An 18011-nucleotide genomic window follows, 5' to 3' on the forward strand; every position below is an offset into this window, starting at 1 on the left:
TCTATAATCCTTTCAGCTGTTTCACTATAACACTGATTTTATTTGTTATAGGGAAGCACCGGACGTCCTGGCCAAGCAGGTCCACAGGGAGAACCGGTGGGTATTGTTATTTATTTTTCTTAATTATCTCCATAACCAGGCAGCCAAGATATCTCTTGACCAAAGACTAAGTTCATCCCCAACGTGGCGATTGTTGGCATAATACTTTACAAAATATGACGCCAGGTGTTCATTAAAGAAACATTCCTCCAAATCACATTGATCCTATGGCATCTAGGGCAAAGCCAAGCTTAAAGAAAAGTCTAGTAGGATATGCAGAATGATGCTAAGAGTGGTAGGAACTTGGCCTGACCACATCTCACGCCTTGTTCCTATCTAGTTTATCTCCAATGGTGACCATAAACTTGTGTTAACTGGAGATACATGGCGAGAAAAAGGTGATTATTTTGATAAACAGGGAATTCACTTAATTTGTGTGACCCCAGCAGACCAGAATGTGTGCTGCATAAAAGTTGCATCTTACCGATCATAGAGTTTTGGCAATTAAAAAAACAGCTTATGGTTTCCAAAAACCACTTGAGTCTGCGAGTTCACTGATAATCATGTATCTTCAGTAGTAAGTGTTCTTAAACCTGCATATGGTATTATAAATAATCCGATGTATCTCTTTTTTGTATCACAGGGTCGTAATGGTGTCCCAGGTCCTCCTGGTCCTGTTGGACCCCGTGGTCCCCCTGGGGAAAGTGTTCCTTCAGGAGGACCGAAAGGGGACACCGTAAGTCATCTACATTTATGGAGCTATTGAAGTTTTAGGGTCACTGATTAATTTCTGTGTTCACTTAACATCGGGTAGCGCTGTGCAGTACGCAGTAATAAGTACAGTAGTACTTGCGTTTATCTTACGTTCCTCAAAGTGGGGATTTTCCCACCCAAATAACAACCCTTCTGTTGTTCCATAAATACATCGCAGTTACTGATGTCCCTAATCCTATTCCTTTCTGAAGTTACTCTAGAAGATGTTATATCTGCGTATGCTTTGGCATATGGTCCAGGATCCCTTACATTTCCTACATATGTTCAGTAAACCTACATGATCTTGTCACAGCGGTATCTGGTGGCGAACTATTATTTTGATTGGCAGTAACACGTTCTATAATTCTAAATTTTGATACTTTGTATCGCTCGCAGGGAGACCCAGGAACTGATGGTATCCCAGGAAGTCCTGGCCGCCCCGGGACCCCCGGAACGCCAGGCACCCTGGTGAGTTTCATCTTAGATTCATATATATATTGGATTGTAAGCTTATCTGCTTTAATAAGATAGATCTAGACAGATTTTTTAGATGTGCTACCAACTACTTCAATTTTTATAAATACTAAACCTTCTCTCGTATCTCCTTCTGTATTTCTCTGATGCTGAAAGGCCTTAAGTCTTAGTTTTGGAAAATTCATTCATTCATTCCACCCCATGATGAAAGCATTAAAAACACAAGACACCCCAAGAAATGTTTCATATAGAGTTAGGACTTGTGCTTATAGCCCTGTTTATGAACACTGATATATATCTATACATTTTTGTCTTTAGGGAAATAAAGGATCGTCTGGAGATAAGGGAGACACTGTAAGTCAGAGGGTTTTTGAGAATTATTTTGTAATATTTTTTTAGTATGTCAATGTTTTAATGTACAATTTGTTTATTGATAGGGTGAAAGAGGTCCTCCAGGGCCTGTTGGTCCAAAAGGAGAAAGAGGACTTCCGGTAAGTCCCAATTAAAATTTCTCAGGAGACACATAGTGTTTCACAGGAGGAATGTAATATTTTTGCAGAGGTAATGATGTCACAACATAACTTCCTGTCTTTTCTGAGTTTCATTTCAGTAACAGTCGTCATGATGTCATTGACACAGTTTCGATATGTCACACTGTTGATAACAAGACTACCAGTTGCCAAATGTTGATGTTACTACAATGATATTGTCTATCAAAAGTTGGCTATCTGTTATTTTATAGACCTTATAGTCCACTTTCTGTCTAGGTGTTAGTCTGAGCTGGGGCTGAGGGCAAATGGGGCAGCTGCATTAAAGCACAATAGCATTAAAAAGCCCATCTCTGTCTAATTCACCAACTGAACATGAACAAGAGATGGACAAGCAAGTCTTTACATCTGTAAACTTTGGGTACTAAAACAGATGTCTTGGGTCATCCTGAAGAAGTCTGACCAGGGACCATAAGGCCAAGGGATATAGAGCCTAACATCCCAAAAACATGCAGAAAGTCATAGAAAATTGTAGCTAGTGTAGAAGAAGAATAAAACCAAATCAGGAATCTCATTTGAAATCAAGGTTTGATGAGAAAACCCATATTTAGGTGCAAAAATATCCTGTTCTTTGGTCCGTACAGTCAATCCTTTGGTCATTTTAATTTTAAATAACAAAATTATTCTTTCTATCCTTAGGGTGAACCTGGTGAAGTAATAGATGGCGGAGCAGGAGTCCCCGGGAGAAAAGGAGAACCAGGAATTCCAGTAAGTCCCACAATTACCAGTTAAGGGCACAGAGGGTTCTCCTTCAGCAGATGACATTAATTTGGCCTCATCTAGATATACATTACCAAGTAAACATGTATTGATCTAACTGGACGAAAAGGTTTTCTGTGTATCATACTTTATTATAGAGCATACTATATATTCCAAACTCAGTGTGAATAATAGTTTGCATCCTCTTGATTGTAAGCTCCTGCGAGCCGGACCCTCTTTAGCGAATGTATCAGTTCGTCTTAGTCTGCCGGTTCTAGTTTTGTCAGACCCTTTGAATGTGGGGACTGTAAGAAGCGCTGCGGGAATTGTCAGTGCTATAGAAATAAAAGATAATAATAATAATAAAACATAAAGCAACTGTACAGCTCAAGACTTTATTAAGGCGATCCAAATGAGAATAATTATTTCCTCCTGTATTACAGGGAATTCCCGGCCAACCCGGATCACCAGGACAGAGGGGAATCCCTGGGAATCCAGGTCCAACAGGACCAGAAGGACAAACCGGACTCCCAGGTGTTCCAGGGCAGACTGTAAAGGTGAAGTATTAGTGCCGGGCGTCTGGAACGCATAGCAGGTCTGCCAGATTATTAGAAATATTCTATTGGATTTCTTGGACGTTGGTGGTCTTTGGGGGGCAGAAGTAATAATGCCATATAATCTCAGACAGTCTGGGGCAATATAATGAGTTATCAGACAGTCTGGGGCAATACAAACAGTGGAGGGTCTCTGGGATTCACGTAATTTCCAGGTGCATACATTTAATCTCAACTGTATTTCTTCTGTTTTAGGGGGACAAAGGAGATCGCGGTGAGAGAGTAAGTGAATATCCATTTATCTAACTCTATGTTTTCTTTGTAAGATCAGCCATACCTACATAAGATAAATGTTTTAACCTCCATGAACACAACGCTTCATTGGGCTTATCTAGAAAAACAGAACTGCACTTTATACACAAACCCCAGTACTGTTAAAACCTAAGAATGTTTATGATCGATTTTTATTCTCCAGGGTCCTCCAGGTCAAGTTGATGGCGTGGCTTCCAAAGGAGAACCAGGGAGTCCAGTAAGTAGGAGAGATCTCATTATACATTGATGGGTTCCATATATTTTATTATTTTAATATTTTTATTATTTTCAGGGGCCTCCTGGGGCCAATGGCTTGCCTGGCTTAAGAGGACCCCCAGGTCTTGCAGGGCAAAAAGGAGATAAGGTGGGTACAGGCGTGACCAGGTACTCCCAAACATTACTCTTTTCAAGGGATCTCTTCTAAAATTACTGCGCAAACCTGGGTGTGGAGCAACTTTTCTCCTGCCAATTTCTAACCTTACGACATCTTACTCTAGATCCAAACACAACATAGTTGAACTTACAAACTTTTTATGGAGGGCATGAACTTTTACTATACAGGGATGTCTGCCATGTAATAATAAAGACACTCACACAACATAGCACCATGTAAAATGCAACCCAAAATCTCTCTTTCTATTAATAGGGCGACGTAGGAGAAGGACTGCCAGGTGTCGCAGGGCGGCCAGGAGATCCAGGTGATCGAGTGAGTTCCAGAAAGCAATGTTTGATTACCAAAATATTACATCGAATGGGGGAGAAGTGTGTTTTTCTGTAGTGATAATGTCTGTGTTCTATGCGTTCTATATGATGGAACTCATATCAGTCCAGCCTTGTGGCATACATTGACCATAACCATGGATGGGGTAATCTGGCAACCCCAATATATGGAGGCATAGTCATCTCAGACTCCAAAAAAATCTGTTTGGTATATACGTGTAAATTCTAAAGGTCTGTTCTTTTAGAATCTTTCCCAATGCTTTATGATTGTATAAGATGAATGTAGCAAGACGTTGTTACCTGCATCTTATGTCAAGTATTAGCACAATGTTCTTATAAGTATAGGATAGACACCCACTGAAGATCCCATAGTGTCATGCTGATTATTTCAATATCTGAAAAGATCATCCCCAAGAGGTCTTGATAACAATAAGCGAAAAACTCAGACATTCACAAGATTTGTAGTATTGGCTAGTGAGATATGCATATATATAGACGTACACAATAATGTAAGATTCTCAAGACGTAATTACACATTTATTCATTTTTTTCAGGGACCCAGAGGGCCACCCGGTGAACAAGGCTCCAAAGTGGGTATAATGGAATCCAGACATATATATACGACACCATGTCCTCTACCTTAAGCTTTTCGGTGACATCCTGCACTTAGTGGGGTGAACGTTAAAAAAAGGTGTAAAGTGGTTAAAATAGAATGCGAAGGCAAACATGTAACATTTAGATCTCTTACCCACCTCTCTTCTTAATGTAATTAAGCGTCTTTTTCTGGAGCCATTTTCCTAATCTCTAACACTTGAACGAGAACCCGCTATTTGTGGTTTATTATATGTAACATGGCCAAATAGCGAGTAATGAAGTTGTGCCACTGATTTTTTTATTTTGCCGCAGGGTGACCGAGGACCTCCTGGGTTGGACGGTGATCCCGGGGAGAAGGTGACCTTAAAACTTGCTTTTAGATTAGCTTTGTTTTTGTGTGTCCATTATTATGTCCAGATCCCACAGACTGGAAGATGGGTTGTAATGTCAAAATGTATTTTTAATGTACTTTTACATATTTATAAGACATGTAACAATGCTATTAAATAACACTATTGTTTTGATTTGCCATTGTACCATCATTCTGCATGTATGGAATGGAGAGGTGTAGATCTACAAACACAACCAACAGGTCTCTCCCTCATGTACTAAAAATAGTATTTTCTCATTTTTAGGGGGACCGTGGCCCTCCAGGCTTCCAAGGGCTCAAGGTATGTAAGAGATATCTGTGAGAAAAAGTTTTTTTTGTATATTACGCTGTGTTGTACATACTCCTCACATACAGAGGGTTGCTTTCCAAACATACAAACCCCATTGATGACTCTCTTCCAACTTACTACACAGTCCATAGAAACGCCTCTTAAAGATCTACCAAATGTCCCTCTTTAGGAGGGACAGACCCTATTTTAGCCAAAAGTCCCTCAGTCCCTCGTTCCTCTCCTGATGTCCCTCTCTTTAGGATTATAGAACATTTGTCACATATGAGTGTAGCCAGTGGCTCATTCTCACATAGGCCAACCACATAACTGGGTGCCAGATCATAATATTGGGCGACCAGGCTCCCCAGCCTGCCACTTATCTGTGGGTTGGTTGGGGAGTTTAGAGATCTATTTGTAACCGGCCCAAATACACTATGAAGCACTGTGGCTAACATATCCCGGCACCCAACATGGTAGATGGTGACCATGGAGGTGAGAAGTAGACACATCACCGAGTTTAGCTCTGCTATCCTTAATTTTTTTCATAAATAACTTACATTTTTAAGGAGAAAATAAAGATGGATAACTAGCGCCACCTTGTAATTCACATTGCCAAACCAAAATAATCACTTATAACTGTTCTCTGAGGAACCTTTCTTTTGGGATCCTAACAATAATTTATTCTGCAGGGAAACCCAGGACAAAATGGTGGCCCAGGTACACCAGGGGTCGCGGTAAGTCCTCAAACGTATCAATGAGATTTCAGTATACTTAAGTATTTACATAAGCATTTAAAAATAATTTAATGTATTTCATTGTTAACTTTATAATGTACTTTTATCACTTAATTTATATTTTCATATCGCACTTATGTGAGATCAGAACAGGAGGACCATCAATGCTCAAATTAATCGATTATACTACTTTCCATCATTTTCTCTGTAAAACAGGGACCTCCGGGAGCATCGGGACCAAGAGGAGACAAGGTACTAGCATTATATTCACTCTGTAGATCAAGATTTACTGCTCAAATTCTACAACTAGGGCATTTTCAATACTTTTTAATGGTGCTGCAAACACGGCGGGCACACAGCGTATCTCATCACGTCTCTAGCAGTCTAACAATACCAAGATTTCAAGAACGGTTTGAAAAATAGGCCACATTCCTATTGTTGTCATGGGAACGTTACATCCCGACAGTCACTTCAGCCACGAGAGATCCTGACCTGTCTCACAGTAGAGACGCGGAGGAAGCAAGGATTTGGGGTTGCTTTGCTTTTTGAAGTACAGACATTTTTAATTATTTTCGTTTTTCCCCTTTTTTAGGGTGACCAGGGTGCTCCCGGTGAGCCGGGGAAACCCGTAAGTATATAATCACTTTGTATTGTGTTGTAAAGCGAGTGGAGGACCCTCAGCGTGGAAGAGTTTAAATTCTCGTGCTCTGTTCTCTTTTGTAGACGTTGGGGCTCCCCGGAACCAGAGGTGACAAGGTGAGACATAGTTTGGTGTGGCAAAGGGATACATGGTTTGACCCGTGTTGGCAGAGTAAGGGTTAAGACCTCCAGTTCTTCCCATTTTCTTGAACTGCAATCCCCATTATCCAGCGGGGAACACCAAGCACCCCTCACCTATACCCAAACGCTCAACTCACAGTTGCAGGTCGTCATGTTAACCGCGACCCACTCCCACCGCTATTACCACGATCACGGGATCTATGGTTCTTCAGCTGGGGAGTCGCGCGCTTGCCTTCCACGTTTTAAGTCATATTTTGGGTTACTTTGAAATACAGCGCTAAGGCGCTACGGTTAAATACTTCTCTCATTCACAGGGTGACAGAGGTTTCCCCGGCACAGAAGGAGCCAAGGGGCAAAGAGGTGATCCCGGGGAGAAAGGAGAGCGAGTGAGTAATTTATTTTTGTTTTTTGCCAATAAACAAAAACTTGAATTTCCTGCTTTTTATATTTTAGTGAATATATAGAGGCGCTGGTATGATGTAAAGGATGAGGTTGAAGGTATACGTTTGTAAAGGTGGTCAGTCCATAGAGCATATGGGGCTCCTGTATGCAATGTTTGAAAGATGGTCTTATCACCATAGCAACCAATTGAAGGTCCAAGCTTCAGGAACTTCAGGAAGATCACTTTTGAAACGTTGCAGCCGAATCCGTTTTATATGTAGCCCCAGTGGGTTTTATGGGGTAGTTTATGTCTACAGGGAATAATTGGATGGCACTCCATCTATTCGCAGGGATCACCAGGTTTTGGCGTCCCTGGTCCAGCTGGAGCCAAAGGAGAACCAGGAGAGAGAGTAAGTGACTTAAATTGTGAATTGTGTTTGATATGCTTTAAATTATAAAAAAAAAAAAACAAACGTGCATTATCTAATTACTTTCAATTTTTTTTCTTCAGGGGAATATTGGCCCGTCTGGCAAGACAGGACAAAAGGTACATTAGGCTATAATTTTAACACGGCGGTCTTTCTCTTTGCGTTTTATAACTTTTCTCTTTTCCAGTAGTATTTGTGTATATGCATTAAGTAAAACAAGAGCTTAAGGTGGTTTATGCTGTCGGCAGCCGAAGAAAAGAAAACCTAAGATTGAACTTTCCTTCTCAGGGAGATGCAGGTGAACCAGGGCAGAACGGGGAGCCTGGGAGAACTGGTCCACCAGGACAAATAGGTCTTCGTGGCAAGGATGGAGAGCGAGGAGATAAAGGAGAAGATGGCCTACCGGTGAGAATGACTATCATTTTGTATGCTATGGAATCTCATTACTTGATTCCAGAAGAGCCAAAAAAAACTTGGTTTCCATCATATTTCATCAGCCCCAACATGAAAACTGATTGTTGACATGGGTGATACCGTGATATAAGTAGACACTTCATACCTGTGGCCAATTCTAGATCAACCATTACTGATTGTGTAATCAACTGATTATTCTCGAGTTTAATAGTGAAGTAACCACTGGGTTAATTTTAATAAAAACATACATTGTTAGAAATACCGGTGGTTCCAAAATATCTCATCAGCTTAATCAATAAAGCCCAGTCTCAGTGTAAGAATTTACATGTTAATATCATTTTTCTTTTCTCCGTCAGGGAGAAGCAGGAATTGCAGGAAAAAATGGAGAAAGAGGACCCAGGGTAAGAATGGTAACAAATTTGAACAACCAGGTTACATTATAGCAGCTCTGGATACATACAACTTTCTCCAAGTACACACCATGAAGAAGAGCCCATTGGTAACAATGTTTACTTTTTGCCCTTTCAACTCCTCGTGGACCAATTTCCTAATGATTTATGAATTACTTCGCATTTGTAACTATTTGTAATCAGTTGTATTATATTTCTTTTTTTTAAGTTAAGTATAATGCTAAAGGTATCGTCTTATCTATGTATTTCTCTTTATCAGGGTCTCCCAGGATTAAGAGGCATTGCAGGAGACAAAGGGGACCCCGGAGATCCTGGAGAAGCTGGAAGGAATGTGAGTATTAGTTATCTGCACATGGTTTGTGTTGCCATGGACCTCAATTGTTCAACATGGTGGCCAGAAAAGCTAAACAGGGACATCTTTAGAATGTTTTGGAAAACATAAAAAAACTTACCAAGGAAACCCTGCAGAAAAATATTATTCCCATTGCATTTCCACGTTTACACTCTTATCTCTCATGGTGTTTTATTGTTCCCAGGGGAGTCCAGGAACCGCAGGGGCTAAAGGTGACCGAGGTGATCCCGTGAGTTACATACTCTTCTTCTTCTTATACTGTATAATTGTCTTCCTGTAATAGACATTTTCCTTGCAATGTTTAATATATTTTAACATTTTTGTCCAACTGATTTTTTTTATAATTAATGTGGGTTTTTTAAATGCTGAATCATTTCTTAATCCATAACTCATCATAATTTTAAATGACATGTGTTCTAGTCAACAGTACAGTATTTATTTGATTTTTCTATTCTTCTTTTTAGGGACCACAAGGTCCACCAGGTCCTGCAGGGAAACCAGTAAGAAATATTTAATAATGCTATACTTCCATTACTTATCCTGCTCTTTGCCTTAGTATAAAAAATATATACCTCCTGTCACCAGGTTATAGGATTCCTTACGCTCTGTTCTCCCAGTCTTTGTCCAAAGTCATACTTTTTTCCTACCAGCCCTTCCCTCTTTGCAGTCTCCATGTCCTTCTCTCTTTCCTTTTTAACAAATAATCTTCTTTCATCTGCCCTTCTTTTTTTATATCCTTTTCCATCTCTCCTTTACTCAAATGCTCATCTCTCTGCCACTGTCTCTTTATTCCATCGTTTCATCGCTCAGTCCTTCTTTCTTTACATTATTGGGTCATCCCTCTGATCAATCTTTACTTGCCTATGCCCCTGTCTCTTCTCCATATTTATCCATCAAATTTTTTTCATCTCTGCCCTTCTTCCCTACCACCATCCTTTCATCTCTCTGTTCTTTTTGATAATAGCTTAGGTAGTAGCACACCCCGTGTCCCAAATAATTGTATTATCCCAGCTGTTGCTCGTGAATAAGGAATAAGGTACCCCTAATACTGGGAGAGCAGAATGTGGCCTCCCTTGGCACAGATGTTTCTCTCTAGCTCCCTTTCTCTCTGTAATCATAGTTATCATAAGTTACAGCTTTTTCCTTATTAACAACTTCATTCAAAGATCTGACCTACAGTATGTGCTACTTGAGGATTTAGAAAAACGTGGTTACACTTCATTAAGGTGTGATTTAATGGAGTTTTGTTTGTTTGTAGGGATCTGTAGAGTCTGTTGTTGCCGGTATGAAGGGGGACAAGGTACGATTCTTTCTATAAGTTGATTTGATCCAAATAACCGCTGCTCTATGATCTCCATGATAAAAGATGTTCCAAACCGTAGTATTGTCAGTATTGTCAGTATTAATCGTTCTGATTATTGACTATTATTCGTAGGGTGATGCTGGAGACCCTGGAGAGCATGGAAGTAAAGGAGCAAAGGGAGAAGCAGGTCTAAATGGTGTTCCTGGGGATCGGGTACGTATAAATAAACTAAAAATCTCATCTGTCCGTCAATCAGCGAGCGAACACATAAGGTAGACTTGGCGTTTTGATAATGTTACACTGTATCTTGGAGTAGATACATGCTATATTGTTTAATGTAAAACTAGAGAAATGGGATTGATCAATCGATACACTGCTGTGTTTTGTAACTCTTTTTGATGAACATTCTTCATATTTCATTTCATTCAGGGTTTGGAAGGACCAAGAGGGCCACCGGGGATTCGGGTACGTTTTTGTGTTTGGTGACAATGAATTAGGAAATGTTTGTGACGGTAACACTGTTATGAGATGTCCATGTAGCCTTGAAAACAATTTGTGATGAGATGTCCTTACTTCTTTGCAGGGAGAGCCTGGGGATCGTGGTGCGCCAGGTGAAAAGGTAAATAGCTATTTTACACCCAAATTATTTACGCAACTCCTATGAACTTCACTACAGGTCATGCATTTTCAGTTCGATGACCTCTGAATTGTTGGTGAATGTTTGGTGGCCTTTTGTATATGCGATTCATGATATGTCTTTGTGCATATGAACACTTGCCTATGTGAAGTTCCAAATTCTGTTGTATAGTATTTCTTACTCCTTGTTATAGAAGCCGACGAATGTGAATTGGGGGTTCAGTGACTTTCTATCATGTTTCCATTTTCAATGAGTCACTTTTCCATCCATGTTCTAAATCAGGGCTCTTGCTGCTGTCCTTCATTCCACTGGATTCTGTACAAATATAATCCAGATTCCCAGTGGCATGAAGTGCATTAGCTGAGCCTCTGTACACCTCTCTCTGGAAAAGGAAGATCGTCCGCATCATCCGTATTCATCACAAACACTTAAACCTTTTGCACCCTCCTGTTTCAGGGAGACCGTGGCCCACCCGGCATTGACGGAAGAAATGGATTAGATGGCAAACCAGGACAGCCGGGTGCCCCAGGAGTGAGAGTAAGTGAAATTAACCAATTCTTCACCAAGAAAGGATCAGAAAGCGATGTTATAATATCAGAGGGTCACTTCTGATGAGGATATTGTGACCTGTAATCCCAGTGCTTCCTTGAAGCTCTTATGTCGCTGAGATGATATTCTGTAGCAGGATAGCCATTGCCCTGCTGGGCGATACTGTCCAAAACTTTCAGAACCTTAACAAGAACAGAGTTTTTTTCGTTCTAGGGAGATTCCGGAAAGCAAGGGGAACCAGGAAGGGATGTAAGTCTTAAAATATGAATCTGAGAAATGATGTCATAAAATGAACTATTACCTCCCACAAGTTTTTTATTAATTTACTTCTACGTGCCTGATCCTTCTGTTTCATGGATTTATTTTAGGGTCTACCAGGACTACGCGGAGAGCAAGGTCCTCCTGGACTAGTTGGCCCTGCTGGACCACCAGGAGTGCCTGTAAGCAGCCTTTATCTATTGTATTAGCTGATTGATTATTAATTGTCTAATGTCCTCATACAGCTCCTGCTATGAAGCTGAATAATGTATTTTAGCAAAGTTGTTTACAGCACAAAAACATGAAAACTTCAACTTGCGTTAATTACCAGCACATATCATTTTTATGCATAGTCATCTAAAATAACACAAGAAGACATATTTATTTGGTGTTGAGATTGTTTCGCATGTATCACAATCTCATCCAGACCAAAGTTATAAAAAAAGACTTATTTTCGACAGATTGTATCCATATAGTTGGTATTTGATCATTTGTTACCTTCACTAGGGCGACCTACGTTATCAGCTACTTAATGGTGTCAAAATTTCATGCACAATAAAGGAGCGCCAGTCAATGATTTTTAGATTGGGGTTAGGAGATAAATCTAGTCTCTAACAACACAAAAGACTGCAATACACACATCAAAACTCATAAAGCCATTCAAATTTACACGTACATGATGAAGAAAGAGTAACTATTGTCACAGAAGGCTGGATTTCTTTTCTCAAATGTGTCTGTATGTTAACTTTTGTTTAGGGCAAGCCTGGTGACGACGGGAAACCTGGACTTAATGGTAAAAATGTGAGTATTCTAAAATTTCAGCAGTGTTTTAATTATTCTCTATGCGTCATGTAATGCCTCTAAAACTGGGTCTTCATCTAACGCATAGGGTGAAGATGGAACTCCAGGAGAAGACGGGAGAAAGGTCAGAACGATTTGACTGTATAGCTATGCTTTATACATGTATTTATGTTGACATTTTTATCCCATACCCTACCCTATCCCATACCCTAGCTGATCAAACTACTTGCTTCTTCCCATATATTCACTCTATATACACGGGGATACTAGTCACTGGTGGTCAGCGAGTCCTCCAAGACAACTAGTAAGGCTGAAATGCCACCAAGCCTTAGGACTTCTCCAGAATAAATCATGTTTCATCACTTAAACCCACATCTTAAATAGACTTTATATGTATCCCATCCCATGACCTTTAACGCTTATCATTGAGATAGCTCACCTCTTTCCTGACAAAGGGAAAACTATTAGCATAAAAAACCTACTCAATATAGACATTCATATTGATTTGGCCCAAACTCGATTAGAATGTTTTGCATACATTGTATAAAAGTAGTTTTATGTTCGGAAGCAGAAGATCTCACGTTATGCTCTGTCCCGCACTTCATCTATGAGGGTAATTATTTACCTTATAGGACAGAACAAATATTCTCATTAATTCACACGCTTTGGAATATAAACATGACATAGTTCCATATAAAAAAGCTTCAAAAATGTCTAATTTTCTACAGGTGCGTGGACAGAAATATCTGTAATCGAAATTGTTCTGATGACTATATTCTTTGATGGCATTTTAACTTATGTTTTTTTTATTTAATAATTTAGGGTGATAAAGGTGACACGGGTTCTCCTGGCAGAGATGTGAGTATCACTGACTACACCTCATTAAATTATAGCGATCAGGAAGTGTTGGTGCCGAAACATATTAATTGTAGTCCTGTAAAGCAAGAATGAATGTGGCCAACTATAAATGCTGGGTCTATATCTACTTAACATGAACTGAGAATATCTTTTCTCCCATAGGGTCGAGATGGTACCAAGGGAATCCTAGGAGATGTAGGTCCTATTGGCCCTCCAGGGCCACCTGGTGTTCCTGGACTTCCAGGTCAAATTGGTCCACCTGGGCAGGTAGGTCATGTCCTAAAGTCTAGTTTCCCCAAACCTACTCATTCTGTTAGTTGAAATGCCCACAGAAGGTCGGTTTCCAAGATTCCAAGGTGATATCCCAATAATACGTGCTTTTATTCTTCAAACAGGGAATTCCTGGAGTCGCTGGACCTCCTGGGCTAAAGGTATGCATTATATTAGCATAACACGTCACATAAACAACGTGTTTCTCAAAACTTCCACATCTGGGCTAAAGGTGCACATGAAATGTTTCCACTGGGTTCAATGTATGCACTTTACAAGCTTGATATATTGACAATGCTTTTATTTTAGATACTCCCTACAAATCATGAGCTTAAAATAAATATTTTATGAAAAGGTAAAATTAGCGTCCAGTACTCCGGTATTATAGCAATTGTACATATGATTTATGGAGTCTTTAGAGCGTTTACAGGTCTGGAATGACAGCTGGTATCTTAAAACCATGTTCGGATAGCGAAGGTAGAAACAGAATTGGACAGCAGATTAAGAACTATTCTCCTTTTTCTATTTTTTGATCTACCATGAACATTTTTTTTCAGTGAATTTCATGATTTTTGTTCTTTTCATAGGGTGATAGAGGGGAAGGTGGTCCCAAAGGTGACCAGGTCAGTAGCTAACAAGATGGAAAAAAGCTATAATTCGCTAGCTTCAAAATGATTTATTCTTTTCAAATTATTACTTTGTATCTTATCTGTACAGGGAAGGCCTGGAGAAATGGGACAGAAAGGAGAGCCTGGACCTGCATCGGTAAGTACCTCTGATGCTGATATATTATAAATAAAGAAGACATTTTTATTTTATTCTATGCTGTTTGATGGTATCACTTAGTATATGAGTATTACTATTATTATTATTTTTTACGCCTCATAATGGAATATCCACATTGTAACAAAGAGAATGTTGCTGAAAAATTGTAATGTCATATTTTTTTCCTTTTTACAGAGCCTCGATAAACTCTTTGGGAGTAAGGTAATGCGATCACCGGACAACCACACTTACTGGACTTTTTTGTTCATAACATTGATATCTGTACCCCAGCACACTCCATCACATACATTTATCTACTACTCAACTTGTGGATCCCCTAATTAATTAAGGAACACAACTGCCAGAATGTGGGTCTCAAAATGAATGGTCACACCAGCTCCTTATGGTATAAAAGAATAGAAATGCACTGAAGTGCTACCTAAATAACAGCATCATTGTCTAAAACAACTCGTTATTTTATCAAACTATTTCGACCCTCTCAGGATTTAATCAATCTCGTCAATTTGGTCCTTCCTGTCCTTCAACGGACTTTTATTAAACAGGGCCAGCCAAAAGTTCTAATGTGATTTTAAAAACAATAGCTTTGGCTCCAAGCAAAGTGCATTTAGGTTAAAATATAAGCTCTTGAGTTCCACAACTCATGTAAATTCTTGGGATTTGCAACTCAGGATTCTAATCTCTAGAAGCATGTTTCCATGTTTCCATATGAGGCAGCAGAGACTCACAGGAGGTCACAAAGGAACGCGTTAATGTTATTCCTGAGAAAGGCCAAGTTTTCCCTTTAAATAGAGTAGACCTTTTTGTCATAGTTCATGTCAGGCCTTGTCTCATCCATAAAAGATGGCAGCCTACCCCAAAAAGCTATACATTATACAATACATGGCTTCTTGAATTGCTTAGAAGATCTCTTTCACAAACTACTTCATCATTTTGAAGAAAAGGAAGCATTCAACCTTTCTTAACAACCTTGAGAAAAGTATATGGTCTTTTCTATCGTATCAAACACTAGCGTCTGCCTTTCTTCCCAAAGCCTTCTATAACTTTGTATCTTTCCTTTTCAGCTTTCAGTGCTGAAAGAAATCGTTGATACGTATGATGAAGGCTCTGGACCCTTCTTTCCTTCTCCCGAAAAGAAAATTAAAGGAGAACGCGGGGAACCAGGAGAGAAAGGGGCTCCAGGAAAGGACGTATGTCTGTTTATTTAAACTACTTACAATCTACTGATACGTTTTACAATCTGCAGAGTTACAGCCATATATCAGCAGATGCATGAAGCATAATGACCCTTGTTTACCTGACAATAGGCTCTCTTTATTTCCAGTTAAAATAATGTTTTCATTTTATGAACTTCCAATCTGGGGTTGCAAGTTTAAAAAATATTCTATTGATGATTGGTTTCATTATCTAACTCATCTAATTTCATATGTCTAAAATTTGATTATACTTTGCCTAAACAAAGCCAGAATAATATATATGTCTTTCAAATATATGGAAATTAACTCTTTTACAGGGAGTCATGGGATTTCCTGGAGAGCGAGGGTTTAAGGGAGACAAAGGTGACCAAGGACCTCAAGGCCCACAGGGTCCAACGGGACGTGCAATCGGAGAGCGGGGACCTGAAGGTCCAGCTGGACAACCCGGAGAGGGAGGAAAACCTGGTATTCCTGGAGTACCCGGAAGAGCAGGAGAAAAAGGAGAGCCAGGGAAACCTGGGGAGAAGGTGAGAAGATGTAACCTCCAACTACAAGAGAGACAGAACTATCATAAGGGACCAATGTGACAGGCAGACGTAACCATAAGACATCAAGCTTGGGTCTTGGACCTCATCTACTTCACAAAGTCCTCTGGATATAAATACTAGAGAAATTATTCTATTAGTCGTAATAAATCCAATTATTTTTATTCATTCTTTGTGCAATACCTGTACAGTTTTATTATGGTTATATGGTTATAATATTTTTTATTCGCCTCACAGGGAGACAGAGCCGAAAAAGGAGAAAGAGGAGACCCAGTGAGTTGTCTGTCATGAAATTATTAGTTTTTGCTGGTGAAATAATTTGCTTATTGCAAGTAGTTTTATTGTTAAATAAAAATAAGAGTATACTTAAAGCTACAACTACTGTTATACATTTATAAAAATGAATTACCAATAAAATACTTGCGTTGATCAATCGCACCTAATTACTGATATAATAAACAGGGTGAAGATGGTGCCCGGGGCCCAGTTGGACCACCAGGTCCTAAGGTAAGTATTTCACTATTAAAACTAAAATTTTGTGAACACGGATAACAGATAAGATTCCCAATGGGTCTATAGATTGTTGCCGCTGTTACATTTGTAATTTGTTTTATAATCTCAATAGGGTGAAGTTATAGAAATTATCGCCACTGGACTGCCAGGAGAGAGAGGATTAACAGGACAAAAGGGAGCCAAGGTTAGTAATGGACGTATTGGTGTATTAAAACTGCCAGACATTTCTAAATCATTAGGACCACACATCTCACGTCATCTTCGCTCTACAATACATGCAGAACCAATATTATTATAACCAAACTAAATGTTAAAGCAGAAGGCAAAAATACAACGTTCACCCCCTGAAATTGTAAGAAAAGCTGAAAGTCGTAGAAATCTGAACCATGGATTTCTACATTTTAAGGTCAATATCTAAAGATCTATCGGGGTTCTAACTTAAGCAACTTATTCACAAAACCCTTAAGTTCCTGGCATGGGAATTCCCATAAAGGACCTATGTGGTTGCAAGGACTATTCTTCTAATTCTCCCCCAGGAATTGTCCCACAAGAATCCAGGAATGGGGTGCTCTCCTGTTGCCATAGCTGGAACTTTTTGAAATAACTATAATTCTGCACCATCTGATGTCCTTACATCATTGCAGTATCTCTGTATAAGCATTCTGTTCCAGAATAATAACTCACCTCTATCCCATTGTACGTCTGGAATTAAAAATCAGGTGCTTGGAAACGCTTTAGAGATATTCAGAGATGTGCGTGGGAAATTATCACAAGCAGAAATAAATACCGAGGAGCATATAAGAAAAAGATGCCGGAATGATGTGTTTTCCTGTGTTTTTAATTCCTGTGTTTTTAATTTTTGTCTGATAAAATGATCGTGTGTGTGAATTTTCTCTATTGTTGATTTATTCTTTCCAGGGAGAGTCGGGTGCAGATGGAGAAAAGGGATCCAAAGGAGATAAGGTCTGATTTTGGTAGTAAGTCTAGAGATGGGGTTTTCCGTTAATGTCCCGTGTTCCCCAGGACCAGATACTGATGCAAATTAATGAGGCTTCTTTTGCTTCTTGGAGCAGTCATAAAATGCGAAGCCAGCTACCATGCCACGCTAGCCCACCTAGGCCAACCTGACTGCTGGCACGTAAAGTATAGCGCACCTGTGCCAAACATGAGCAGGTTAAATATAAAGCAGGATAGCAACAATAGGCGAGAAGAGAGAACTGAACCAAGGTGAAAGCAATGAGACTGGATGCAACCTTTAGACCATACCTAGCAGACCAATGCTGCTCCTTTGTTGGCTTCTGCTAGCCTGGTAGTCATCCATGGCTTATTAGGACAATCCTAGTATGTACCTAAATTAACATCTCCTTCAGATGGACATAAACTGGGTTATATGGGATATCTATTTCTGTAAAGGGAGACAGCTCTACTATGATGTGATGTGATGTGG

General features: G+C 39.6%; 1 protein-coding gene across 1 annotated transcript in view; it reads left to right on the forward strand.

Annotated features, from left to right (window-relative positions):
• COL7A1 (collagen type VII alpha 1 chain) overlaps positions 1-18011 on the forward strand; it is a 54857-nt gene that overhangs the window by 23900 nt on the left and 12946 nt on the right. Inside the window, exons 34-80 of the mRNA XM_053469628.1 lie at positions 52-96; positions 683-775; positions 1189-1260; positions 1585-1620; positions 1704-1757; positions 2454-2522; positions 2957-3070; positions 3323-3349; positions 3543-3596; positions 3672-3743; positions 4026-4085; positions 4654-4689; positions 5006-5050; positions 5329-5364; positions 6042-6086; positions 6303-6338; positions 6679-6714; positions 6810-6842; positions 7181-7252; positions 7598-7657; positions 7759-7794; positions 7964-8080; positions 8446-8490; positions 8759-8830; positions 9036-9080; positions 9316-9351; positions 10110-10151; positions 10287-10367; positions 10584-10619; positions 10738-10773; positions 11248-11328; positions 11554-11589; positions 11709-11780; positions 12355-12399; positions 12488-12523; positions 13222-13257; positions 13420-13524; positions 13653-13688; positions 14115-14150; positions 14245-14292; positions 14488-14514; positions 15375-15500; positions 15824-16033; positions 16289-16324; positions 16514-16558; positions 16677-16748; positions 17483-17527. Coding sequence (XP_053325603.1) covers positions 52-96; positions 683-775; positions 1189-1260; positions 1585-1620; positions 1704-1757; positions 2454-2522; positions 2957-3070; positions 3323-3349; positions 3543-3596; positions 3672-3743; positions 4026-4085; positions 4654-4689; positions 5006-5050; positions 5329-5364; positions 6042-6086; positions 6303-6338; positions 6679-6714; positions 6810-6842; positions 7181-7252; positions 7598-7657; positions 7759-7794; positions 7964-8080; positions 8446-8490; positions 8759-8830; positions 9036-9080; positions 9316-9351; positions 10110-10151; positions 10287-10367; positions 10584-10619; positions 10738-10773; positions 11248-11328; positions 11554-11589; positions 11709-11780; positions 12355-12399; positions 12488-12523; positions 13222-13257; positions 13420-13524; positions 13653-13688; positions 14115-14150; positions 14245-14292; positions 14488-14514; positions 15375-15500; positions 15824-16033; positions 16289-16324; positions 16514-16558; positions 16677-16748; positions 17483-17527 — 2733 coding nt within the window. The remainder of the gene's footprint in view (positions 1-51; positions 97-682; positions 776-1188; positions 1261-1584; positions 1621-1703; positions 1758-2453; positions 2523-2956; positions 3071-3322; positions 3350-3542; positions 3597-3671; positions 3744-4025; positions 4086-4653; positions 4690-5005; positions 5051-5328; positions 5365-6041; positions 6087-6302; positions 6339-6678; positions 6715-6809; positions 6843-7180; positions 7253-7597; positions 7658-7758; positions 7795-7963; positions 8081-8445; positions 8491-8758; positions 8831-9035; positions 9081-9315; positions 9352-10109; positions 10152-10286; positions 10368-10583; positions 10620-10737; positions 10774-11247; positions 11329-11553; positions 11590-11708; positions 11781-12354; positions 12400-12487; positions 12524-13221; positions 13258-13419; positions 13525-13652; positions 13689-14114; positions 14151-14244; positions 14293-14487; positions 14515-15374; positions 15501-15823; positions 16034-16288; positions 16325-16513; positions 16559-16676; positions 16749-17482; positions 17528-18011) is intronic.

The sequence above is a fragment of the Spea bombifrons genome, chromosome 6, assembly GCF_027358695.1.
Source record: "Spea bombifrons isolate aSpeBom1 chromosome 6, aSpeBom1.2.pri, whole genome shotgun sequence".
Taxonomy (NCBI): domain Eukaryota; kingdom Metazoa; phylum Chordata; class Amphibia; order Anura; family Pelobatidae; genus Spea; species Spea bombifrons.